General features: G+C 41.3%; 1 protein-coding gene across 4 annotated transcripts in view; it reads left to right on the top strand.

The window, feature by feature from the left end:
• Positions 1-17547, top strand: part of SZRD1 (SUZ RNA binding domain containing 1) — a 35636-nt gene extending 18089 nt beyond the window's left edge. For 2 of the 4 annotated variants that reach the window (XM_033921935.1, XM_033921937.1), the window contains exons 2-4: positions 6144-6193; positions 10406-10654; positions 16273-17547. In XM_033921935.1, the coding sequence (XP_033777826.1) occupies positions 6144-6193; positions 10406-10654; positions 16273-16375 (402 nt within the window). In that variant the 3' untranslated portion in view covers positions 16376-17547. Of the gene's footprint in view, positions 1-6143; positions 6194-10402; positions 10655-16272 lie in introns of all 4 variants that reach the window. The other 2 variants (XM_033921933.1, XM_033921936.1) reach the window with 1 other exon arrangement.
• Positions 17548-26753: the final 9206 nt, after the last annotated feature.

The raw sequence follows: 26753 nt of genomic DNA, 5'->3' as shown, positions 1-26753 counted from the left end.
CTATTTTTCCGTCCCACTGCAAATATTTGCTATTTCATGTTCTGGAACAACATTACCAATTCTCAGCCCTGCCTTTTGGGCTGGCGACAGCACCCCAGACCGTCACCAAGGTGATGGTAGTAGTAGTGGCTTACCTGCGAAAGATGGATCTCCAGGTTCATCCTTACTTGGACGACTGGCTGATCAGAGCTCCCTCATTGGCTGAGGGATGTGCACATGGTGGAACAGGTGCTCCGGGTGCTGGAGGACCTATGCTGGATTGTCAACTCCAGGAAGAGCCATCTGACACCCATGCAGTTTCTGGAATACCTGGGAGTTCTTTTTGGCATGGCAGCAGGCCACATCTCTATACCAGAAGCCTGCAGGCAGGAGCCGTGTGCCCAGATTTCTTCCCTTCTAGAGTGGCCGACTCCTTCGGCATGGGATTATCTTCAAGTTCTAGGATCCATGGTTGCCACACTGGATGTGGCTTCTTGGGCGAGGGCACATGCATCGTCTTCAGCATGCTTTTCTGTCTTGCTTGGTCCACACAGGGATGCCTTGAGGCCTGTCTTCCGTGGACTCTTTAAGCCCGAGCAAGCATGAACTGGTGGCTTCTCCTGCAGTCACTCCGCTGAGGTATACTGCTACACATTGTGTCCTGGATTGTGGTGATGACTGATGCCAATCTTTATGGTTGGGGAGCCCATTGCAATTGTCCTGTTCAGGGGTGTTGGATGCCTTCGCAACGCATATGGTCAACCAACCGGTTGGAGCTCAGAGCCATTTGGCTGGCTCTGAGATTGCAGAAGACTCTGGAGGGCCAAGCACTCTGACAGTGCAATGGCAGTGGCCTACATCAATCACCAGGGTGGGACCAAGAGAACTCCTCTAGCTAAAGAAGCCCGCCTTCTTTTTCTTTGGGCGGAACGTCATCTCCTAGTGCTGACAGCTACGCATATGGCGGGAGTAGACAATGTTAAAGCAGACTTCCTCAGCGGACAGTCTCTGGGTCCAGGCAAGTAGGCCCTGTTCACAGAGGCGTTCCAAGTGATAGTGGGGTGCTGGGGTCAGCCCAGCTTTGACCCCATGGCCACGGCAGAAAACAAGAAAGCAGATCATTTCTTCAGTCAAAGATCCAAACCAAGAAGTGAGGGGCTTGATGCTCTGGTGCAGCCGTGGCCTGTGGAGATTCTCCTGTATGTCTTTCCTCCTTGGCTGATGATCGGCTGAGTCATTTGATAAATCCCAGTTAGTTCGGGCCACATCATTCTGATGGCTCCAGATTGGCCTCACAGACTGTGGTATGCAGATCTGATGCGTCTGTGCAGGGGTGGTTAATAACCTAATTCAGAACTACAACAATCGAGAAGAGTTAGATCATATTTTGTCCGCCAACGCTATAGAATACTCACTACTGAACTATAGCAATGCACTTTTCTCAGGACTCTTGAAAAAAATAATTTAAAAAAACTTCAACTAATACAGAACACAGCAGCAAGACTTACATTCTACAAACTGAGATTCGATCATATCACACCACTGGCTTCCAGTCGACAAGTGGGTCAAATTCAAACTTATGCTGTTTAACTTTCAAGATTCTAGATGGAGAACCCCGATAGTTTCCCCACATTTACTGAGCTGCTACTACTACTATTTATCACTTCTATAGTGCTGAAAGGTATGCATAGTTCTCTACATTGACATTTAATAGATGGCCCCTGCTTGGAAGAGCTTACTGTCTAACTAGACAGACATGACATATATGGTTGGGGATGCTGTACTTTTTGACATTTAATAGCTATTGGGAAGATCTGCTGAACAACTCAACACTAACTGTTTGATATTCTTTCTGTTACTGAAAGGAGTAAAATATACGAGGATACGTTGTAACTCTTAACTACCAAACCACTAAAGCAAGGAACTCACAACCCATGGAGATTCACACTGCTACCATGTACAGTCTATTTTGTAAATTCCTGAAAACATGGCTCTTCCAAAAAGCATAGCCAGGAGCCTTGTCCTCAACCCTATTACTGAAGGAATATACAATGCACAAACTCACTGTACTAGAAGTCTATGTTTAGGACACAACCAGACTCTTACTCTTTATGTCTGTACTAACAGCAATTGTGTTTGAAATGTTTTGTATACATTAATTACAAAATTAATGTATACAACCTGCCTTGCTCCATCTCGGAGGATTTGGCGGGATATAAGAATGCAAATAACATAACATCTAGTCTGCCCAATCATGCCATTCACTGTCCTTTCTTCTGCTTTAGAGATTCAAAATACTTGTTAGTTTTAATTGTTTCATATCAATAATTATAAAACAAATGAGAAAATTATATATGTACTGCAACATCAAATTATTAATTTTGACCGTAATGTCTGGGTATTAATTTATCTCCATTAAGTATTGGGTATTGATGCTTTCCTTGTATTTTACTAAGGCATCCATAAGAATATAAACATAAGAATAGCCTTACTGGGTCAGACCAATGGTCCATCTAGTCCAGTATCTTGTTTCCACAGTGGCAGAAACCCACTCCCAGAGCAAGCAGTGGCTTCTCCCATGTCAGTCTCAAGAGCAGACTTTGGACTTTTCCTCCAGGAACTTGTCCAAACCTTTAAATCCAGGTAAGCTAACCACTATTTTGGCAATGAATTCCAGCTATTAGTTGAATGAAAAATATTTCCTCCTGTTTATTTTAAAGGCTTCTCCGTATAATCGTCTCTGGTGTTGGTCAAATCCAGATTTAAAACCCACTGCGTTTATATTTGACCCTACCATTTCTTTAAGTCCTTTATGTTTTCCCACCTGAATTGCATGTATAAATCACTTTAGTCCTATATGTCTGTCGTATTTGAGCAGAGACAGTCTCTTGCATGTTTGTTGTGCATCCGGTAGCACTTCAGAAGAAGTAGCAGTAAATTCATTGAGTGTCCCCTAATCTTTAAGTAAAAAAATGGATTCATTTTTACATGTTCTACACCACTCAGGATTTTGTAGATCTCTGCCATATCTCCCCTTAGTCTCCTTTCCAAGCGGAAGAGCCCTAACCTTTTAGCCTTTCCTCAGATGAGAGGAGTTCTGTTCCATTCCATTGATGTCTTCTATCCCGCTAATACCTTTCAGTTCTAGGCAGTTTACAACAGTGGTCCCCAACCCTGTCCTGGAGGACCACTAGGCCAATTGGGTTTTCAGGTCAGCCCTAATGAATATGCATGAGAGAGATTTGCATATAATGGAAGTGATAGGCATGCAAATCCGCTCCATGCATATTAATTAGGGCTATCCTGAAAACCCGATTGGCCTGGTAGTCCTCTAGGACAGGGTTGAAGACCACTGGTTTACAACAAGAAATCAGCCTGGGAATTCCCAGGGAGATTACAAGGTTGATAGCTATAGTATGCGTCAGGATCTGGGAAGGTTCAATACGGTTTGGTTAGATCAGGGATCTCAAAGTCACTCCTCAAGGGCTGCAATCCAGTCGGGTTTTCAGGATTTCCCCAATGAATATGCATTGAAAGCAGTGCATGCACATAGATTCCATGCATATTCATTGGGGAAATCCTGAAAACCCGACTGGATTGTGGCCCTCGAGGAGGGACTTTGAGACCCCTGGGTTAAATCATTTGACAAATTTCTTGAATAGTATGGTTTATCATTTGATTGATCTTCTTTGAACTTTTTCTAATTCCACTGTGGGGCTCATTTTCAAAGCACTTAGACTTACAACTTCCTTAGGCTACTATGTAACTTTGTAAGTTTAAGTGCTTTGAAATAAGGATCTGTAACTTTTTTCAGCTAGGTTCCCCCGTGGAGCAATAGAGGCATTATAATATTCTTGGTCTGTATTTATTATCCCATTCCTAATAATTTCTAGGTTCTAGCGTCCTGTTTGGGGGTTTTTGGCCACTGCACATTGGGTGGAAGATTTCAGTATATTGTCTAAAATGACACCTAGATCTTTTTCTTGTGTGTTGACCCCTAAGGTGGACAATAATTTGGATTATGTGAATCACTTTGCATTTATTCATATTACATTTAATCTGCCATTTAAGATGCCTTGTCTTCCAATTTCCTAAGATACAGATCCCTGTGGCACAACACAATTCACCCTCTTCTACTGATAGATATGGCCATTTAACCCTATCCTGTTTTCTGTCCAATATCAACTTCCTAATCCATTGCAGAACATTGACTCTTATCCATCTTGACTGTTTTCCTAGAATCCAGTAAATCTGTATTTAATCAGGTATTAACAGGCATAGTATTTCACATATTCAGGGTGGACATCCAGAGGGTGTGATAGGACAGAGTACGGTATTGGGGTTCAAGAAGGGATTAGATGATTTCCTGAAGGAAAAGGGTATAGATAGAGGATTACTATACAGGTCCTGGACCTGTATGGGCTGCCGCGTGAGCGGACTGCTGGGCATGATGGATCATTGGTCTGACCCAGCAGAGGCACTGCTTATGTTTCTGAGAGTTTCTGATTTTATGCTTTTTCATTTAAATTCAGGTTTATAACTGACCCAGTACCTGATTTGAAAGAGAGAAGGTACATGATATAGCATAAAAATAAATACAAATATACAGAACCACACAGCTAAAAATACAATAAAACCCCAAAACAAACCTCAAAGCATTGAACAATAAAATGTAACCTGAAGAAAAGTGAAACAAACGAAACCCCACTCCATATGATTTCAACAAAGGGTCTTGAAATGATGGCCTCTGGTACTATAAGGCATTGACAATCTCAGAAATTTTACTACAAACATGACACTTATCTTGTAAACATGGAAATCTTTTAGAAATGTTGCTTTGGTGTGTTAACATGTTAAAGTTTCCTGCATGACAGGATTGTCAGCCTGTCCTCTCAAGGACTATTATCATAGAGTTGCTGAATCTTCTGTCTTTAGTAAAACAAAAGCTGTGAGAAATACAAAATAGAAATGTTGTTGGTCTTGCCGAATGGGGTACTGTTGTCTTTTGTAGTAGATTCAGATCCTTTAAGTTAAAAACAAACACTGCAGGTGATAAATGGAGAGAGAGAATAGGACCTAGAGAGAACTAAGGAACATTTTTTTCCCCATCCAAGAGTTCCTTCTCCTTTGGTTTGTGATACCATGAGCCTCTGTTTGCTACTGTCTGCAATTCCTCACCCCCATCCCTTTTTGATATTTAATTCTCTTGACCCACCTGGTCTATCTCCCAGCCCAGGTGTCATAAGCTGCTATGCTTTCTGAAGCCCAATAAACATGTCAGACAGCTGATGAACAGTATAACAGTGGCTTAGTGGTTGGAGCTATATCCTCGGCAGCCTGAGGTGGTGGTTTCGAGCCTTGCGCTGCTCCTTGTAACCCTGGACAAGTCACTTAACCCTCCATTCCCCCAGGTGGAACAGATAGGGAAAAATGCTCGAGTACAAACTGCTTAGACAATCTCCATTGATAGGACTTATGGCCCAGATTCTCTAACCAGCACCAATTTTTTTTTTTTTTTAGGCACCCAAACTCTGTGAAGAAAAAAAAAAGCCCCATCCTGTTTAAGTAATGTTTTTAACTGAATTTCAGGCGCCCATCAGCCCCTAAAAAATGGCACCAGAATCACATCTCCATAAGCACTTTAGGCTGCCTAATGCTACTGTATATGTGGCTAAAGCGCCTATGGCAGCACGATTTACATTAAAGGTAGGCGCCTGAAAAATCCTGGCCTACACATCCTTTGCCGGAGGAGCGATTCTTTACCCAGCGCCATGTTTCTGAGCTTTTTATTTTTGTGGTGTGTCCAGATGTTGCAGTTCCTCGAAGACACATCTGTTATTGAGAGAGACATGGGGCAAGCCACTGCTTGCCCTGGATCGGTAGCGTGGAATGTTGCTACTTTTTGGGTTTTGGCCAGGTATTAGGGACATGGATTGGCCACTGTGAGAACGGGCTACTGGCTTGATGGACCATTGGTTTGACCCAGTAAGGCTGCTGTTATGTTCATAAAGTAATTGTGTAGCGTGAAAACTGGCATATTTCAGTCCTCTCAAAGCAAATGGTTTCTCTGGTAAAGGACTAAGAAATAGATGGGCTGAAGCTTCGTAGCACTGCATGATAAACAATAAATACTGAATAATATTTTTTCATTTTCTGTTTTATAGGAAATAGACAGAAGATTGGAAAAGAAATTGAAAGTTTCCCAAAAGGAAAGGTAAGCCAGCTTCATGGTGTGTGATCATGGGCATACAGTTAGGTTAAGGGGGTGATTGCCTGCCTTGAGCACTTTTGTTGAAAGACGGGATACAAATTGAAGCAAATGAATGTTCCAGGGTGTGGTGTCAGGTGATGTGCTGTTTGGATGATACAAGTGTTGTAGAGCTCGAGCCTTCCTTAATTTTACCTTGTATCGAGAAAGGGAGGCTCAAACCAGATATTTCTAGTAGACTAAGCTAAAATCTTGAATGTTTGGCCAATTTTCAGCCTACTTTCAGGAAATAGCCATGTTTGCCCATAGCTTTTCTGTTCATATCCTATTGATATGAAACTTGGAGGAAATGTCAGGTTAGATATATTTTGGATTTAGTTTTTCCATACCCGTGCATATGTATGGATTGTAGTAGCAGTGTGCATCCCATAAAGTAGAGTAGATTAGTTTTGGGTGAAACAATTTCTTAATATTTCTTATTGGCTAGTTAAGCATTATGAAGTTACAGTTTCCCCTCTTTATTTACGGTGATTGGGGATGACCAGACCAGCGAATAAGGAAAAACCACAAATAACTTTCTCATATGTTGTTCTCGGTTTTCTGTTAACCCTCGAGAATATGATAAAACTGCAAATAATATATGAGAAAGTTATAAAAGTTAGGGGAGGAGGCCAGAAATGTTGATGGTCTGAAGCTGCCAGAGGACGGATAGTGCTTTCAAAATGCCTACTGTACTGTAATTTGGGGGGAGGAGCCAGCACGCTAAAAATCGCAAATAATCAAAGTCGCAATTGCTGAAACCGTGAATATGGAGGGGGAACTGTACTAGCTGATCTCCCGGCATTGCCTGTGTATTTATTTATCCCAATCTTCTATTAGACAGGACAAGGAATGAAATGTATGTATAGTGTAAAATCAAAGTAATTTTAAGTATAAGTACAATATACAAATTATAAAGTAAAATCTTTATAATTTGTATATTGTACTTATACAAATTCACTATAATATTACTTTAACACAAAACTTGATTATTAACAATACTTTTAGTTTCACCTCCAGAAGCAAGAATAAATAATTTGTTGAACACACCCTTGATCAAGCAACATAAAGTTGTCCTTGGGAGAAACATGGCGATCAGAAATCCACTGCGCAGTACTTAATAAACTGCCCCTGTGACTTGTTGAGCATGATTGAGAAGGCAAGAATCACTGGAAATTGCAATCTGTTAAAGTTAAAAGGGGGATCTGTCAGAACGAGTGGTATCCATGGGATAAAAAGCGTTTCACCCTTTGCCTTTCCTGTTATGATAATCGCTTCAATTACATTGCCCAGCATCTTCTTAACAGAAAGCTTTGTGCCGTTGCAAAATTTTGGAGGGTCGTGTTTCCATAGTAAAATAATTGAAGATCCCACTTTAAGTGGAAAAAATGATCAAGCCGAATCAAGTGAGTTTAGGAAAGCTATGTTTCTCCCAAGGACAACTTTATGTTGCTTGATCAAGGGTGTGTTCAACAAATTATTTATTTTTGCTCCTGGAGGTGAAACTAAAAGTGTTGTTAATAATCAAGTTTTGTGTTAAAGTAATATTATAGTGAATTTGTAAAAGATTTTACTTTGATAATTTGTATATTGCACTTATACTTTTAAAAACCTGTACATAAAATTACTTTGATTTTACACTATACATACATTTCATTCCTTTTCCTGTCTAATAGAAGATTGGGATAAATAAATACACAGGCAACGCCGGGTGATCAGCTAGTATATTATATAATTACCAGTAGACTCATTTGTTTAAGAAGCAATTTTACATAGTGTCTGTTTTTCTTCTTATGTTGTATATTGCCTTTTCCTTGTAATGTTGGCATGAGCTTCTAATAAAAAGACCTCTAAAAATTCCAATTGCAGTGTTCTGTATTTTTTGAATGTACCTAGTTAGAGAGGAGTCCCAGTCCCAGCATAGAGTGTTGCAAGATGCAGTATGACATAAAATAAGAGTCATCTGTGATGTCATCCAGGTAGCTATGTTCTGCCTGAAATTGTCAAAGGCCAAAGAATAAAGAATGGTGAAGAAGGTCAAAAGCCGCTGTTAAGTTGAACGTTCGACAGCATGTTTTCTCTTTGTTTAAAGCTAAATTTGCATTTCTTATATACTGCTTCTATTCAAAGTGGTTTACATTCAGGTATTCGTATTTCTCCTTAACTGTCCTGGCGGGCTCACATTGGTACCTGGGGCAACGGAGTATTAAGTGACTTCAGAATGACAAGGAGTGGCACAGGCATTGAATCCACTAGGCCACTCCACTCCAATGGAAACTTTCAGTGTGGTTAAAACAATCTCTGTGAGTAGAGGATGTGAAGAAAATTCCTCATGATGTAATTTTCTTTCAACAAGAGACAGCAAAGATTTGAGAGTGGATGGTAATTAAAAGCATCAGAGGAATCTAGGTTGGGTTTCTTCAATAAACAAATTCAAAACTAGGATGAAATTGGGTCAAAAGGTCAAGAGGAGCAGGAAGTAACCAAATTACAAACGATAGATGTGATAAGGAGGTTTATATGTAGAAGGGGAATTACATCGTTTGTGTGCAAAACAGATGGAGAGATGTAAGTCTAGAGATAACAGCAGCAAAGTGAGAAGTTAATATGGATTGAAGATAAGAGAAGGAATGTTGTAGGTTAGTCACCTTATTACTGAAGATCCTTTAAGGAGGAGAGGGTGAGGAGCTGCGGCATGCTATGATAGTAAGACCAGGCAGGACGGAGAAAAACTGCTTAGGGCACATCATAGAAAACTGGACCTCAACCCACCACCTTTGGCTAGGACCCTCATCTGGCCCATGCTACATTACAGTAGATGACAGACTTTCCATTAGAACTACAATTCCAAATCTTAGGAGTAGAAATTGATAACCACCTATCCATGAAACGCCTTGAGATGAGAAAACTAAGACCCATCAGAAAATACTTTGAAACGGAGGTTTTCCAAATTTATTGCAATCCCTAATTCTATCTCGACTAGACTACTGTAATATAACACTAGTTCTTTGCTTTAAAAAGATTGCTATTGTTTCTACAACTAGCTCAAAATGCAGCGGTAAGACTCGTATACGTACTATGGAAATCGGAACACCTACAGCCCTACTATATGAAACTGCATTGGCTACCCATAACCGCAAGGATCAAGTTTAAATTAAGCATCACTGCCTTTCAGATCCTGAAAGGCAGTGCCCCTAACTACCTAACAGAGTTGGCCATCCTACTCCAGGGATGTTCCACCAGAAATTTTTTCCACTTAAAATTCCCAGCATGCAACAATATAAAGTCTACTAAGCAAATTACTTTATCCACCCAATATCAATTATCAAAATGCTGGAATCAGCTGCCACTTACACTAAGATCTTGGAAAACTTTTAAAAGTATTTCTGTACCAAGACAGGGAGCCATCCCTGAAGTGACTGAAATGGTAATTGTAAAAGCCCATTTCTAAACTGTCTAATGCAACTTCTGGGATATAACGATGACCTACTTGAACTTGTCACTATGACTTAACTACTGATCTACCTGTACTAGCAACTCTGTTGAATGTCTGTGTCAAAACCGTCCATTGTAACCGACCCAACCTCTTGTAATGTAATCCGACCTTGAACTGAATAGGTAAAGGCAGAATAGAAAACCTGATTAACATAACATATATTGTAAACTGCTTTGGGTGGATCTCTTCATGAAAAGCCGCTTAATAATTCCAAATATATCAGCATTGCTCAGGACATGTTAGATTTTTTTCTGTACATTCTTCATCTGGATTTTTGGATACGGTAGTGATTTTCCATAGAGAAAGCAGACCAAGTTCTAGGTAAGGCTCAAAATTCATACTGGGGGTTAGTAATAGGAGTGACACAGACAGATGGCAGTGGGGGTGGAATGATCTGGCTCAGCTGACGCTGGGCCTGGCTTCTTGTCAGAAAGACAAGCAAACTGCTGGACACAAGCCTTCAAAAGCCTAACCAACTATGCATGTAAAAATGAGAAGACAGGGTGAGTCTGTTGATATCTGCTGATTGTAAACTATAAAACCTGGCACATCTCAACACCTGGAACTGAAAACGAGTGCTGGATGTAAAGTGCCCATGGATGTTTTTCTGCTTTGCCTTCTCTCTTTTTTTCTGTTACAGTAATTTCCTTTTTATATATTTCCTTTTCTTTCAACATTAGCAGAAAATCAAGGTCTCCTCCAAAAATCCCAATTGTGATTCAGGACGAGTCACTTCCTGCAGGACCGCCTCCACAGATCAGAATCCTAAAGAGACCCACGAGCAACGGTGTGGCTAGTATCACCAATGCCAGCAGGCCTACAGTCCCTGTCAAATCTTTAGCACAGAGAGAAGCTGAGTACGCAGAAGCAAGGAAGAGAATCCTGGGCAGCGCCAGTGCAGAGGAGGAACAAGAGAAGCCAATTATAGACAGGTAAGATACTGGGACCAGAGGGCAGTAGCAGTGTACTTAAGCTCACCTTCCTTCAGATTCCAGTGCATCTATTCAGAGGCTATAGATGAGCTTTATTGTAAGATGACTTGCAAGAGAAATAAGTGTTTGGCTTTCCATCCAGATGACAGATGTACTTAATGTGGACAAATATATAAAGTGGTACACAGTGGGAAGAATAGTCCATATCATCCTTGATGCTAGGATTCACCTTAGGAGTCGGCACCCAAGAAAAAGATCTAGGTGTCATCGTGGACAGTACCCTGAAATTGTGTATTTAGTGTGTGGTGGCAGCCAAAAAAAAGCAAAGAGGATGCTAGGAATCCACTAGAAAAGGGATGGAAAATGACACTAAGAATATTATTATATCTTTGTATCGCTCCATGGTGCGACCTCACCTTGATTATTGCATTCAATTCTGGTCGCCATATCTCCAAAAAGATATAGCGGAATTAGAAAAAGTTCAAAAAGTGACCAAGATGATAAAAGGGATGGAACTCATATGAGGAAAAATTAAAGAAGTTGGGGCTCTTGAGCTTGAAAAAGAGACAGCTGAGGGGAGATTTGATTTAAATCTACAAAATCCTGAGTGGTGTAGAATGGGTAAAAGTGATTTTGATTTTTTTTTTTTTTTTAACTCTTTAAAAAAAATTGTTATATACCTCAAATCTACACATCTAACGGTTTACAACATACATACATAAAATATATTCCAGTGCGATGGTGCGTCCACATCTGGAATACTGCGTTCAGTATTGGTCGCCGCACCTCAAGAAGGACATGGCGGTACTTGAGAGAGTCCAAAGGAGAGCAACGAAAATGGTAAAAGGGCTGGAACACTGCCCATACGATGAGAGGTTGGATAGGCTGGGGCTCTTCTCTCTGGAGAAAAGGAGGCTCAGGGGAGATATGATAGAGACCTTCAAGATCATGAGGGGCATAGAGAGGGTGGATAGGGACAGATTCTTCAGACTGAAGGGGACAGCAAATACGAGGGGGCATTCGGAGAAACTGAAGGGAGATAGGTTCAAAACAAACGCAAGGAAGTTTTTTTTCACCCAAAGGGTCGTGGACACTTGGAATGCGCTACCGGAGGAAGTGATCAGGCAGAGTACGGTACAGAGATTCAAACAGGGATTGGACGGATTCCTGAAGGATAAAGGGATCATGGGATACTGAGGGAGGAGCTGGGATGTAACACAAGTATAGAAAGCTAACCAGGTAATGAGTATAGAAACCAAACCAGGTCGTGCATGTGCAAGACCGGAGGGTTAGGACTTCGATAGGAAGACAGGACTTAAATGAGAAACCAAGGTGGCAAGGGAGCCCCTTCTGGTGATACAGACAGGTCGTGACCTGTTTGGGCCGCCGCGGGAGCGGACTGCTGGGCAGGATGGACCTGTGGTCTGACCCGGCGGAGGCACTGCTTATGTTCTTATGTTATGTTCTTAATAGGTGAGACATTCTAGACAGATGGGTTATGTCCCTATGGCCTTGTGCCATCTGCAGAAGGAATCCACTCTGGATTTTTTCTCTGTACCTCTGGTATACTTCACTGGGCTCCATAGTTCCACCTACAGTTTTTCCCATCTGCAGGCGTGCCAACAGGAGTGTATTTGTTCTGCTCTCCCCATTTTATTCGGTGTTTTTACATCTCAATTTTGAGATTTCTTGTGCTCTGAGCATTGATTCAGCTGTGCCTTGGTGGGGGCGCTGGCACCTCACCAGCATCTCTCTGCCCACCCTTCCACAGCCCCCTCCCTGTATCTCTTTAAATCTTTACCAGTGCAAGCAACTACTCTGGCCTGGCTCCCTCTGAAATCACTTCTGGGTTGCAGGACCAGGAAATGATGTCGGAGGGAGAGCCAATGCCAGTTTGAGCACCAGGCTGGAGAAGCTACTTGTGCTGGTGAAGATTTAAAGAGGTACCTGGGTGGGAAGAGAGGGTGCAAGTGTGGCATGCAGGGGGTGGAGAGGAGGGTGCCACCACCCCGGGTTCCTCCTACCCTCACTAAGTCACTGAATATTGTGTTGAAAATTGGGTCCCTTCATCTGAGTGTAGGAAGTGAGGGTCAGGGGTTTCACTTGCCATCCACTTTCCTTCAGTTACACATGCAGTTTCTAAAACACAGATCATTGGCTTTTCCATTTGGCAGTTCTGTTCTGCCTCAGCTAAGGATGATCGATTCCAGTGCCTTTTTAAAGCACCTAAGGGCGCGTAAACTGCAGGAATAGTCCACTGCGTTCAGCATATTGTCTGAATGTGGCAAATCTAGGTTATTTTGAAAGGATGAAGGTAGTATGGAATCTGGGAACTCTTCCAGATACTTGTGACTTGGACACCAGGATACTGAGCTAGATGGACTCTTGGTCTGACCTTGTAGGGTAGTTTTTATGGATTGTCCAATATTCCTAGTAATAAGATAGGATCGACCTGTCTTCCAAAATCTTGTCCAACAATATTACCAGCCCTTGATATGTTGTTTGGCAATAAAATCCACAACTTAATTGTTAACTGAAAACAGAACAGTTTGTTTCATGGTGTATCCCTTGGTCGACTTGCTGTTTAAAAGGGTAAATAACCTTTTCCTTTGAACGTGTTCTTTTCCACTCGTGACTTTGTGTCATCTCCTTCTCCAAGCTGTTTCATCTTCATGATTTTGGTTGCTCATCTCTGTATCATTTCTAGCTTTATGCTTTATTTGGCTTAATATACCACCATTTCATGTAGACACAGCAATGCTGTTCATAATATTAAAAAGACACAGGCCCTGGACACAGTCTAATATGAAAACCAGATATAGAAACCCCATTGCAAGTTAAAAGGAGAGTAAAAACATAAAATTCCAGCTGATTTGCCATGTCACCAGCCAGAAGGAACACCAGAAGTCTCTCCATAAGTATGTTAATTTGGGAAGGCTAATTGAAATAGATGAGTCTTGAGGACAACTCTAAACTTAGAAAGCTCAGCACGTAGGGAATGAGATAATGAATTCCATGGAAAAGGCAAATTTAGATGGGAGTTATCAGATCCATACACAGCATTTAAGCTTTTATAACACTGTGGATCAATGTGGAGGCATTTTGATATTTTTCCAATTGTTTGACCATTCCTTTAGAAATAATTCCCAACATTTATGTTGCTATTTTTGATCACTGCTGTATCCTGATCTTCAGAGTAAAGCCTCCTTATATGGAGCCCAGCGTTGTATAATTACTGTAGTCAGGATTGTTTTTCCCTGTGTCTGTTAAATTTCAGCTGCTCTTCAGAGGCTTAGTTTCCCCAGTCTCACAAGCTCCTCCTGCAGTTCCTCAGTTTACTGATTTTTTTTTTTATTATTATTTTTATTTTATTAGACCTAAGCAGAACCTAATGGAACGTACATTTGCAACACAAAAAGGTTATATAGATAAGTTTAAGAAGATTTGGGGACCATTAATAGATTTTTGCAATGAATGATACAATTTTCCCATAATAAGATATTGATAAAAGGGGGGGTGGGAGGGTTTATTTTATTCATCTTATAATATAAATAATTTATCAATATATCTTGTTGTATTATATGCAGTTGCCAAAGGAAGGGGAGGGGAGGGTTTATAATTGAGAAATAGTTGGTATACTTATTAAATATTATACACTGTTTCAAGATTATAGTAAAAGATTATATAATGATACGTTATATATATAGTAATGTATGAAGGAATATCAAGTGTGTATGTAATGAAATTGTATAAATTTAAGTGGTACACTTGTTGTTATATGAAAAATGAATAAAAAACTTAAAAAAAAAAAAAAAAGACCTAAGCAGTTTAAAAACTACAAACATAATCATCATATAATCAACATAAAAATAAGTAAACAAACATATCTAAAAATCTTCAATCAAGATCCTAGGTCAATCAAGAGAATGCCTTCACAAACAAAGTTGTTTTCAGTAGTTGCTTTCTGACATTCAAAAAATTTAAGAAACCTCAGCTGTCCTCTTAGATTATTCCATAATAAAGCACCTTCAACTGATATTATAGAAATTCTCATATTAGCATAATGTACATTAGCTAATCCATCTGTTAGTCATAACTTTCCCTCTGATCTTAATGATCTGGACAGCTGGTGCAGCATTCCTCATTTAAGAACTTACCTTGTGGGTATCAAGACACAGGGTCTCTGAGTTGCACACACTGTCCTGTAGGGACCTGTTCCTCCCTCTCTTATTCAGAGCACTTGTAAGGATCAAAACAGTTCCCTTCTTTCTGCTTAAGGTGGTCTTGGCATACCAGGTTGTTTGCCTTCCTTTTCAGAGCAGGATTATATGTCCAGAGGACATTACTTTGTTACTTGGAAGAATGAATTTTGTCTGTCCGATCATCTGTTTGTCCTTTTCCAGGGTCCTTGAAAGGATAAGGTGGTCTCAATAAGATCACTGTATTTGTAGAAATAGGCCAGTGTTTCTGGGTTTGAGGGCTTGGGCAACTTCTGGATGGAGGCTGTCTGACAGCGACATGGTTATCACTGCATTCTTTTGTGAAGCATTACAGATTGGATGTGCTTGCCAAAGCTCATGCTATTCTTGGGGGCTGGGGGGCTTTGTCATCTCCCGCCCAGTAGTTCTGCTTGGGTACATCCACATGTTCAAAACAGTTCAGCCGTAGATGGCAAGGAAGGTGAAATGTCTTAACCTGATTAATTTCCTTTTCCTTTAGTTGACTGTGGAAGACAAGCATGGGGCTCTTAAGATGCTCTTCTCTTTCCCTTTCAGTATGTATAAATTTTAAAAAACAGAGACTGTGTCTGAATTCAAGAGGGCCTGGGATAGGCACGTGGGATCTCTCAGAGAGAGAGAAAGAGATAATGGTTACGGTGGATGGGCAGACTAGATGGGCCATTTGGCTTTTATCTGCCATCGTGTTTCTATATGATCACTTCAAAATAATAATACAAGCCCATATTCTCTCAGGTTTCTCAGGCAGACTGTTCAAATACTCCAATCACTGCAAAATACAGCAGCTAGGTGAATTTGTAACGTCAAGAGATGTGATTGTGTAACTTCCCCTCTTGATCAAATCGCATTGATTGCCGGTGGAGGCATGTGTCATTTTTAAGAAATGTACCCTAGTTCATAGAATTCTGTTCAGAAAAGCTCTACCTTTATGTGATAAAACTGATAGAAAGGCCACCTGTATATAAAATATCTTGTTCCGTGATCAGTTTCTAGTGAATGTTGTGTCGTTTCCCCTCCCCCCCAAAAAAAAAAATCTGTTGGCAAAATCCTGGAACATATCCCTCGGTCCTTAGGTCTGAACCAAGTTTATAAGAAAATTCAATGAAAACTAAACACTCTAAATATCCAAAAAGTTAGAAAAGAAGTCTTGACCAGGAATTAGGTTGGTTTACAATTCTGGTATCCTAGAAATTACTATTATCTCTTATTCTTAATTGGCAATGAACTAAATGTTGGTAATTGTATTATACTGAATTGCATTGCTGTATTGGTAGCAGCATGTTACTGATTACTTCAGACTTCTCTGCAAATTTAATTGCAACAGTTAGCTAAGGCCTTGCTACATGATTTAAGTGCTCTCCCTGATGTTCTTTCTCGCAGGCCAACAAGAATTTCCCAGCCAGAAGACAGCAAGCTGCCCAGCAATGTGATAAGGCAGCCTCTGGGTCCTGATGGTTCACAAGGCTTCAAGCAACGCAGATAGATGCGGGGAAGCAACCATGCTGCAGGATGCAGGGTTGCCTGCCCTGCCTTGCACTGCCATAGCGGACAAATGGACTTGAGCATAGGGAATGACCTGGTTAACTTGCACTGTGAGCCCCTGTGCTCTGCCCACTGTGACCTTAAATCCCATGCACTGTGACCCCCCTCGCTCCACTCACTGTGATTGGTACATTGATATAGGCTATCCTAAGTCACTGTAAAAGGAAAATGGGAGGGGGGCATCAAGGACATCTTGAACACCTGGAGAGAGAGAGCGAGTGTGAGTGTGAGTGTGTGTCACTTCTGTTGAAGTTAGAGCCAGCAATAATGTTCATGATCCCAATTCATTTGGTGGGAAGGGCTTTTATAGCTTTTCCCCGTATATTCTTTTTTTATTTCAAACTGCATGTCATCCTCATCAGTTTTGTAAGTTGAAAGAGTTTATTTGGTTTGGTTTGGTGGGGGTTTTTTTATTATATATTTTTTTTCCCTTTTCTGTCAGGCAGATTTACCAAGTGAATGGCAAGATGTGTGGGTTTTGTTCCAGACAAATTCATAATTTTTACTGGAGAAAGATGTAGGTTATAATCTAAAAACAACATGGAATGCAAAGGTTTAATTGCTCTTATGATGAGATTAACTGGTAGGATTGGCAGTAGCTTCCAGCCCTGTATTTCTGCTGCTGTTAGTGAAAAGGTCTCTTGGTTTGAGAAGCAGCCAAGCCAAGCCGAAATGCCAGGTTGCCCAATCCTCTGCTGCCATGATCAGGACTCTCGTGAAGTGTGCGAGCAAGAGCCCTAGACACAGCCCCAGGTTTGCATTCTCGTCCACGGCAGTGCTCAGGCGAAGAACGTGGGCAGAGGGTACACTGGTTTACAAGCTAGAACATAGATTAGTTTCAGTATTTTGCTGAACCAGACTGATACGAGTCTAGGGAAGAATGTGGCAAGAAGACAGTGCTGTCCCGGTGTGTGACAGATATGGTGGGAAGCTGGGTGAACGTGTTCATACAGTGGTGCTGCACAGACCCAGCATTTCCATGCAGCTGTGGGATGGCTGTGAAACGACATCTTTCAGTTCACAGTACTAGTGCAGTGCTGTATCTGAAGTATTTACTTTTACAAATCATAACATCAGAAACAAACCATGCTAAATAAAAGTTTCCGAAACAGATCTTTGCTTTTCTGCAGTGACAACTTCCCTTTGCTGCTGTTAGAGCAAGTTTGGTTTTCATAGAAATAACTGCTGATTTGATCAATATGCTGCTTTTTATGGTGTCAAAACTCTATTGTACAACAGATAATGGGGCAAGCAGCCAGATTTTTTATTTTTGCAGATGATGGGATGTCTTAGGGATGCAAAATGTTTCATCAGAAACAGGTCTGATTCCAGCGCCTCTGGAGATATGCAAGCTAAGCAGCTTGCAGACCTTGGGGGGGGAGGGGGTACAAACGGTTGGGTTTTCTAACACTATTTTTTTATTTTACTAGTTTTTCAGATATATTGGCCACCTCAGCAGTCCATAAAAAGCAAAAAAGTATGCTGCATAGCATCTTTTCAATTGCTTGTTATGCAAAGCAAATTCATGCTGAAGTCTGCTTAATTGCTTTTGTAATTTATGGCCAGCTCCACCATTGAAGAAGGAATATGTATTTGTATCTTTTGGATCTGGATTTTAAATTTGAGGATGGTCTTCTCAGAATCTGAGTTCAAGGCAAGTTGGGCAGTCACAGTAAGTATTTTCCTGTGCTAGTGGGTTTACAACCTAAGTTCTGTGCCTAAAGCAAGTAAGGGTTAAGGGACCAGTACAAACTGTGCCAGTTGGAGAAGTTAGATTGAAACCGTGGCTTCCTCAATTCTTGGGCCACTGTACTAACCTTAGGCTATGTCTCCATTTTTATATTTTCTCTCTGTGGCTTTCTTCATTGATTCCCTGTCCAAAGACTGATCAAGATGATATACAAAAAAAAGTTGTAGGACCGTAAATTGAATCATTAAGAAGTAGTGAGTGAGTACAATAATTGATTATATTGGAGCTTGTTGAGATATCTTAGACCAGCCTAACACACCATCTGAAACCCTAGTCCATTAGTATCCCAAAGAGACCAGTATCCAGGCCACTGCAATAGACCATAGTTTGTAAGGATTTATTAAAGCTTATGCATTATGTGTTGCTTGGAAATAGTCTGAAAAATTTGAGGTGTCTATCGCAAAAAAACTTAAATCTTCATTGCTTTTAAAACTATTTTGCAGCCAACACTTCAGTTGAGCCTAACCTTAAAATGAGGGATTAAGACTACAGGCCAGTTTTCCCTGTATGAAGAAACTTTTTTTTTTGAGGATTTCAGAAGTTTGTTTCCAGATAGGTAATATGAAATTTATTTTTAATCTCTGGCTAAGATGGGAGATTCCAAAGGAAAGGAAAGATATCTGGCAATGTTGATTGGATATTTGCATAAATGTTACCCTGAAATGACCAATGATATTGTTCGTTGGCACTTGATATACCATGACTGCAAAGCAAAGATCATGGTGGTTTACAAAAAAAGAAAACCTATCGGAAAAAAACTCCATCAGAAAATAGGACAGATAGCAGGACTGGGCATCAAAATGGCAGAACATGTTTAATGTGAGCAAGTGCAAAGTGATGCATGTGGGAAAGAGGAACCCGAACTATAGCTACGTGATGCTGGGTTCTGTGTTAGGAGTCACTGCCCAGGAAAAGGATCTGGGTGTCATTGCTGAGGGTACGTTGAAACCCTCAGCTCAATGTGCGGCAGCGGCTAAGAAAGCAAATAGAATGTTAAGAATTATCAAGAAAGGAATGAAAATAAAAGATTAAAGTGTTATAACGCTCTTGTATCGCTCTATGGTGCAGCTGCACCTCAAATACTGTGTGCAGTTCTGGTCGCTACATATCAAAAAAGATATAGCGGAATTAGAAAAGGTACAGAGAAGAGCAACAAACATGATAAAAGGGATGAAATAAGTTGCCTAAAAGGCTAAAGCAGCTAGGGCTCTTCAGCCTGGAGAAGAAACAGTTTAAGGGAGATACGATAGAGGTCTATAAAATACTGAGTGGAGTGGAGCAGGTAGATATGAACCACTTGTTCACTCTTTCCAAAAAATACAAGGACTAGGGGGCATGCGATGAAGTTGTTAAGTAGTAGATTTAAAACAAACCGGATAAAATATTTCTTCATTCAATATGTAATTAAATTCATTGCTGGAGAATATAGTAAGGCAGTCAAAAAGAAGTTTGGATGATTTCCTAAAAGAAAGATCAACAAGCCATTAAGATGGACTTGGGGAAAATTCACTGCTTATTCATAGGGTAAGCAACATAAAATCTGTTTTTTACTCTTTGGGATTTGCCAGGTACTTGGGACCTGGGTTGGCCACTGTTGGAAACAGGATACTGAGCTTGATGGACCTTCGGTCTGTCCCAGTAGGGCAACTCTTACGTTCATATAAAGTTTCCAAGTTTTATTAAAACCTGATATACTGCACATTGGGAGTCCTAAGTAGTGTATAATTTAAAAAAATTATAAGTCTGTAAAGGACTACACGACCTATAGAACAGTTAAATAATTGAAAAGGATAGTAGGAGAGAAGATAAATCCGGAGAACAGGAAAGAAGGTTGGTCATGTACCAATCCAGGCCAAAGTCCTTAAATCTTGAAAGGCACCTGAAAATAGAAAAGATTTTAAGCCTATTTAACGTTTTGTAAAAGAGGATTCAAAATGAATCCATTTGGGCTGAATATCTTACTTCATATAATTTCAAAGCCAATTTTTGTTGGGTTGGTATTATGAGGCGATTTTGTTTGGAATGGAGAGATCTAGTCGGTATGTGTGATATTAAAGTGAGAAAGATACAGATGTAATCCAGAATGGTAAGTTTTATAAATTAATATTGTAAGTGATGTGGGGAGAAGCGCTGAGAGATGCAACATGATCAAATTTATGAGCAACATACTGCTGGATTTTGAACTAACTAGTCTATGAAGATCTTGAGACCTAGAACCTAGAAGAAGAAAGTTGGAACAGTGTAATTAATTGTGAGACAGCTAAGGATTAAAATTCTAAGCGCAGTATTAGTAAAAAGATTTTGTACTGGGTAGATTAGTTTGTTTGAAACAACAGGTTTTGATATCGTTAGTTATATGATGATGGACATTGTATTGTCAAAGGTAATACCAAGTATTTTAATCATTTTGTGAGGGAGGAATTCCTGACATAATCAGAGATGATATAAATGGAACTTCAGAGCATGCTAACAATAATAACTGGTCTGTGTGAGTTTGTGATTTAAGTGTCATTGGGAAGAGTAGCAAGAATTTGAATTGTCTGCATAAATAAACACAGTAAGCCCAAGGGTTGGAATTAGTATCAGCAATGAAGATAAATGTTAAATATTGGAGGCCTATAATCAAGCCTTGTGTCTCCCACATGGGAGATAAAATGAGTCTATGGTGTCTTGCTGGTTTACAGTGTAGAATCTGCCCTTTAGATGGGCAGAGAACTGGAGCTGATCAGTTATGTTGGAGCAGAGTTTAAAGAGAAGATTATGATCAGCTATGTTGAATGCTGCTGAAACATCTAATAATATATAATTATACTGTTTGTCTTTGTCCATGTTTTGGAGTAAAGTTGACATACCAAGAAGAGCTGTTTCAGTGCTAAGATACCTCTGAAATCCAATTTGATTTGGAATTCAAGACCATGTTCGACAAGTTCCTGCTGAACTGGAATGTACGCAGGTAGGGCTAGTCTCAGGGCGCTGGTCTTTGACCAGAGGACCACCACACTAGTCTGACCCAGCAGTGGCAATTCTTACGTTATGTTTTCTCTTAGTAGTCTTCAACTGAATGCCCAAGTTGTTCAACTAATTTAGATATGTATGGAAGATTAGCAACGGGAAGAAAGTTTGAGACTATCAGAACCAAGTTTAGGATCTTCTATTCTTGGGAAGATATTATCTGATTTCCAAGTAGAAGGGAAAATACTTTTATCAAGCGACTAGACAAGCATTAAGTGAAGGAAGGAAAGCAAGATAGATTCAGAACGTTTGATATCATGCAAGGGAAGAGGGTTATGAGGAGCTGCGGTCGATTTTCAAGCTGTGTAGAGTCAAGACACCAAATAATGAGAAGGAATATTAAATGTAGACCTAGAACTACTAAAGAAAGAACATTCCTAACAAACTGGCAGCTAAACTCAACTGTTTTGCAACTAATCCCAGCCTGGTCCCGAAAGACCATTGTGAAAAAAATACATTTCTAACTATTTCTTATGAGAGAGTTCTGCCTGACAACATATTCTAAAGCTTTGGTGCTAAACCAAAAAACGCACTGTCTTGGGTAGATGTCAAATGAGCTTCCATCAGAGCATGTACATTCTAAAGAAAATTCAAGCTCAATCTCAAAATTGTCCCTGGAATATAAGGAGTAATAAGGGAAGCAAAATTTGATACGTCATGCTCATAAAAAGCAGTCAAAGAAGAAGGACCTCCTCAGCCACCTCCAAACACAAAGAAAAGCAGAGCCGGCAAAGAACACAGATGGGTCTTATATTGATTGTATCACTTGCACATGTATTAGACTTTAGCCCCTTCGTTACGACTTTATAATATACATTAATAAACTTTTACACCTTTTTATCAAGAGTATCCACTCCACAATGTGTTTCGTTAGACATTGGTCTGAATGTATAACACTTGCATCAAAGTGAGCGCGTACTTTAAAATCAGTAGAGCCACAGTAACAAAAATGAAAGTAATGATGTCTGTGGCTCCACTGCTTTTAAAGCATGCACTGACTTTGATGTGACCCTGCCACAGATGAAGAGCCTGAACCAAGGCGCTGCCATTGGGACCTGTGGTCATGTCTGCTCTGCTTTGCTTTGTAAAGACAGAATTTTTCCCCTATGGATCTCTTGACAGTACTTGCCATTGACTATTTAACACAAGCAACACGATAAAAGAGGTAAGATGAACATGAGACACTGCTTACGTAGATCAGAGTCTTGTCCTTGACAGATATTGTGTGGCCAGAATGACATCCTGTCCTAAACCCTAAACTACTCTGGCTCGGCCCTAAACTAGACCAACTTCCCACCTCCATCCTCCTTTCATCTGGCTCCACTCTGCAGCTGGAGTCCTCAAGCAGTATTCTGGGCATCATCATCGACTCCACTCTGTCCTTCAACGATCACCTTAATTCCTTGGCAAAAAAATGCTTTTTCAGCCTTCACATGCTGAGGAAAGTAAGATCCTACTTCCATCAAAATCACTTTACCGTTCTCGTCCAATCTATCATCCTGTCCAGACTGGACTACTGCAACTCAATCTATCTAAGCCTTACCAAGAAAAACCTTCGTAGACTCCAGCGGATCCAGAATGCCGCGGCCAAGCTCATCTTCGCAAAAAGTAAATTCGACCATGTATCACCGCTCCTGTCCAAGCTTCACTGGCTCCCGATTATTGCCAGGGTCCACTTCAAATGCGCCTGTCTAACTTTCAAAATCCTTCACGGCATCCTCCCTCCCTTCATCCCACTCTCCTGGAACTCCTTAAATCTTAATACCACCAGACCCACTCACAAACTTAAATTATCCTTTCCTTCATTAAAAGGCATTTCCTGTGCAGGAAAATTAGGAACCTCCTTTCCCTTCAGATTCACTGAGCTCTGGAACAACCTTACCTCCCCCCTCCGGATCCTGAGCTCCCTCCAACTCTTCTGCAAACATCTGAAAACCTGGCTTTTTTCAAAAATGTAACATTTACCCCTTCCTTGGCCTTCTAAGCCCCCCAAATATCCCTCTCACTATTCCCTTTAACCTCTTTGGAGTTTCCTTTCTCTCTCAACTCTTGTAAACCGTGCCGAGCTCTACGATTGTGGAGATGATGCGGTATATAAACCTAAGGTTTAGTTTAGTTAGTTTTCAAGCGCATGTAAATTAGCGTTATGGCCTATTCAATAGTTTTAGCAACAGACTTGTCAATTTGTACCATTAGTAACATTCAGTGTAACTTTTTAGGAATTACACTGTCCAGTAAAGATAAATATATTTACCAAAGACCTTATTTTAGCTAAGGCTTTAAAAGATAAGTGAAGGTGGGGGAGTAACCTAATGCTCCTGACAAACTGGTTTCAATTCCCACTATAGCTCTTTGCAACCTGTCACCTCCTCCTCCCAGCACAGAACTTAAGTCTGTGAGCCCACCAGGGACAGAGAAAATAGAGGTCTAGTTAGGGGGGGGGGGGTCAGATTTCCTCTTTAAAAAAAGAAGACACCTGGCACCACCCACAGCCAAACATCCTGTCTCCTTCCCTGAGGTATGGAGGCCCTCTGTTAAATATGATGTCATCGCGTTGATGTCCACACATCTGCAGAGGGCCTCCAGGTGCGGCCCCAAGCTGGGGACTTTCAAAACCCAGACAAATTGCCAGGTTTTGGAAATTCTTCTGGGCACCCGGACAGTCCTCTAAAACAGTGGTTCCCAACCCTGTCCTGGAGGAACACCAGGCCAATTGGGTTTTCAGGCTAGCCCTAATGAATATGCATGAAGCAAATTTGCATGCCTATCACTTCCATCATATGCAAATCTCTCTCATGCATATTCATTAGGGCTAGCCTGAAAACCCGATTGGCCTGGTGTTCCTCCAGGACAGGGTTGGGAATCACTGCTCTAAAAAGAGGACAGGTCCGATAACCCTAGGTCTAGTAGTAAGGGCTAAGCCTAGGGACTTCCTCCTACATTTGACAAAACTGACTAAAATTCCCAAATGAGGGCAACAGAGTTCATGAAATGGTGAATTAGTAGCTTCTCATCTAAAATATTATTTTCGCCAACTCTAGTATGATATGAGTATTAACTTCTTGCAGCGCACCGAAGAAGAAATCCTCTGCAGAAAACTCCAGCCAATACTTACTGCAGAGATGGCAACAGCAAGTGAAGAAACTGCAGAGTTGAAGGACAAAAATGTGCAGTGGTGGATTGGTTAGAGCAGCTGCCTCAGCACCATGAGGTCATGAGTTTGATTCTCACTGCAGCTCCTTGTGACTCTGGGCAAGTTACTTAACATTTCATTGCCCTAGGTACAAAATAAGGCCCCGTCTAAAATATGTAAACTGCTTTGAGTGTGTAAACCACAGAAAAAGCAGTATATCAAGTCCCATCCCTTTCACCCTTCTTGAGTCAAATTTTCAGGGCATTCACAATGAATATTTACTTATGATTTCCAGTGCAATAGATGAGACATTCTAGACCGATGGCTAGTGGCCACGTGCCATCTGCAGAAGGAAGCCACTCTGGACTTTGTGCCTCTGCTGTACTTCATTGGGCTCCTTAGCGCTACCTACAGTTTTTCTGTTTTGCATGTGTGCCAGTCCTACTCTCCACATTTTATTAGGTGTATTTTTTGGCCATTTGGGGGGGGGGGGGGTTCTGGTGCTCTGAGCGATGAATCGGGTCTGCAGCTAACAGGCCAATCTCTGGTTGTACCTGTAATCCAGCCTGCATTTACCTTGCAGGAGCTCAGGGGCCATCCATTTCTCCTGCCAAATGAAAGTTCAAGTACAGGCTGTTTGGCATCCATGGGAGAGTCAGTGGTGTCTCACAGGTTCCCGGCTGCATCTTCGCACCTCTGCCCATCCCTGAGTGTCCGGTCCGCAGGGGTGAAGGTACAGTCGGGCATAGAGTTGGACTAGCAGCCTGAAGATCAGCATTGCAGAGGCATTCCCAGCATAAGGCAATGATTTTCTGATTCTAGCTACTGTAAGAGAGCTCGAGGCACCACATTTCCAGTACAGGTCACTAAGTAAAGCCTGTAAGGTGAATTGGGGGGGAGGTTGTGCATGTACCCCCTGTGTTACCTCACTTGAAAATCCTTTAAAAATTGCCATTGTACTTTTTTAATGTAAAATTTTTGTGTTTTTGGCATGAATTTCTTAGTGGTGGTCATCTTGGATTTTTAGCGATCTTTTTTTCTAAAGCCGTTTTTGCCTCACGTTGTGATGGAGTCATCTCTGAATTTATGAAACATTTGTAGAATGAGTTTCAAAGCCGACATTCTTCCTGCACATCCTGCTCCGCCTCAGATGCATCTTTCAGTGGCGTAGTTTCTATGGACAAGTCCTTTACTTAGTCAGCCGCTGTTCTTGTGCTACCTGATCCTGATCATGAAGACCAGCTTGCTGACCCCTTATTTACAGGCGCAGTGCTTCCTGGGACGGGACTTCAGGGTCTGTGTATCTCTGGGGTTCTGGAACCTGGGGATGATCCCATGGTTCTGCGTTTAAGTCTGCAGCTTTATCAGATCTTATTTTGGAGTCTTTACAGTAGTTGAATTTAGTCGCTCTGTCCAGTTCTTCCTGACATTGTGGTGTGTGCTTGCAGTCTTCCTCCTTTTCCTGTCATGCTGATATGAGCATTCTAATTTCAGAGCAATTTGATTCTCTGGAAGGTGTTCTTAAGATAGCGAAGGCCATGTCTTGCTTCTATCCTCTGGCACAGGCGTGCCAGCAGCTTCTGGGTCAACCTAGGGTAGAGTCTTTGGTTGCGTAGGTGACTAAACGCACCTCTGCCCAGTGAAAGGTAGTGTGGTTCTTAAAGGCACATTGGAGCGTGAAGCTGTGGATCCTCCTCAATTTCTTTTGGTTGGGTCAGACAGCCAGGATGGGGGGATGGATAAACTGCTGGCTAGGGTGATGAGCAGAGGTTATGTGTTTCAATTCTGTTCCTCAGATAAGTTACTTTTAGCTGAACCCTTCACCACCACCCCTGAGTCAAGATTTCATTCCTTTCAGCTCCTGCCTTAGACTAGATGACCTGAGTCTGTGCATGGCAGCAAGGATAGACCCATAGATTTGTCGTCGTCCCCCATCCCTAGCCCTGCTCCCCTCAGCATGTTCTTGTTGGTCAGGAGGGCATATGTGATGATGTCTCGTGCATGTGCAATGCCCCCTTCCGATGTGATCTGCTTTTCAAAACCCGGACATACCCTCTAAAAAGAGGACATGTGTGGGAAAATCTGGATATCTCGTTAAAAAAAAAAAGATTAAACCCCCACTTTAAGGCAATCTTGACGAGGTGCAGCTTCAGCCTTTTTCTGAGCAAGGGAAATTGTGATTCTGGGGAAGGAGGAGAAGGACCAGCAGTCCTGTAACTCGTACCCCAGCTGTGCAGATGCATTGTGCAACTATTTTGCTGGTGACTTTTATTTCTATAGCGCTGCCCGAGGTAGACATAAGCTAGTCCCTGCTCCAAGGAGCTTACAACCTCGCAGGAGCACTGGAGCTTTCCGTCTGGGGTGCAGACGAAAGCAGGACCCCCCCCCCCCCCCCCCCCGATGTGGGATGTGGGGCTGAGCCGA

This window comes from Geotrypetes seraphini, chromosome 15, assembly GCF_902459505.1.
Source record: "Geotrypetes seraphini chromosome 15, aGeoSer1.1, whole genome shotgun sequence".
Lineage (NCBI taxonomy): Eukaryota > Metazoa > Chordata > Amphibia > Gymnophiona > Dermophiidae > Geotrypetes > Geotrypetes seraphini.
Note: the sequence above shows the minus strand (reverse complement) of the source record. Positions and strands in the feature narration are given on the sequence as shown.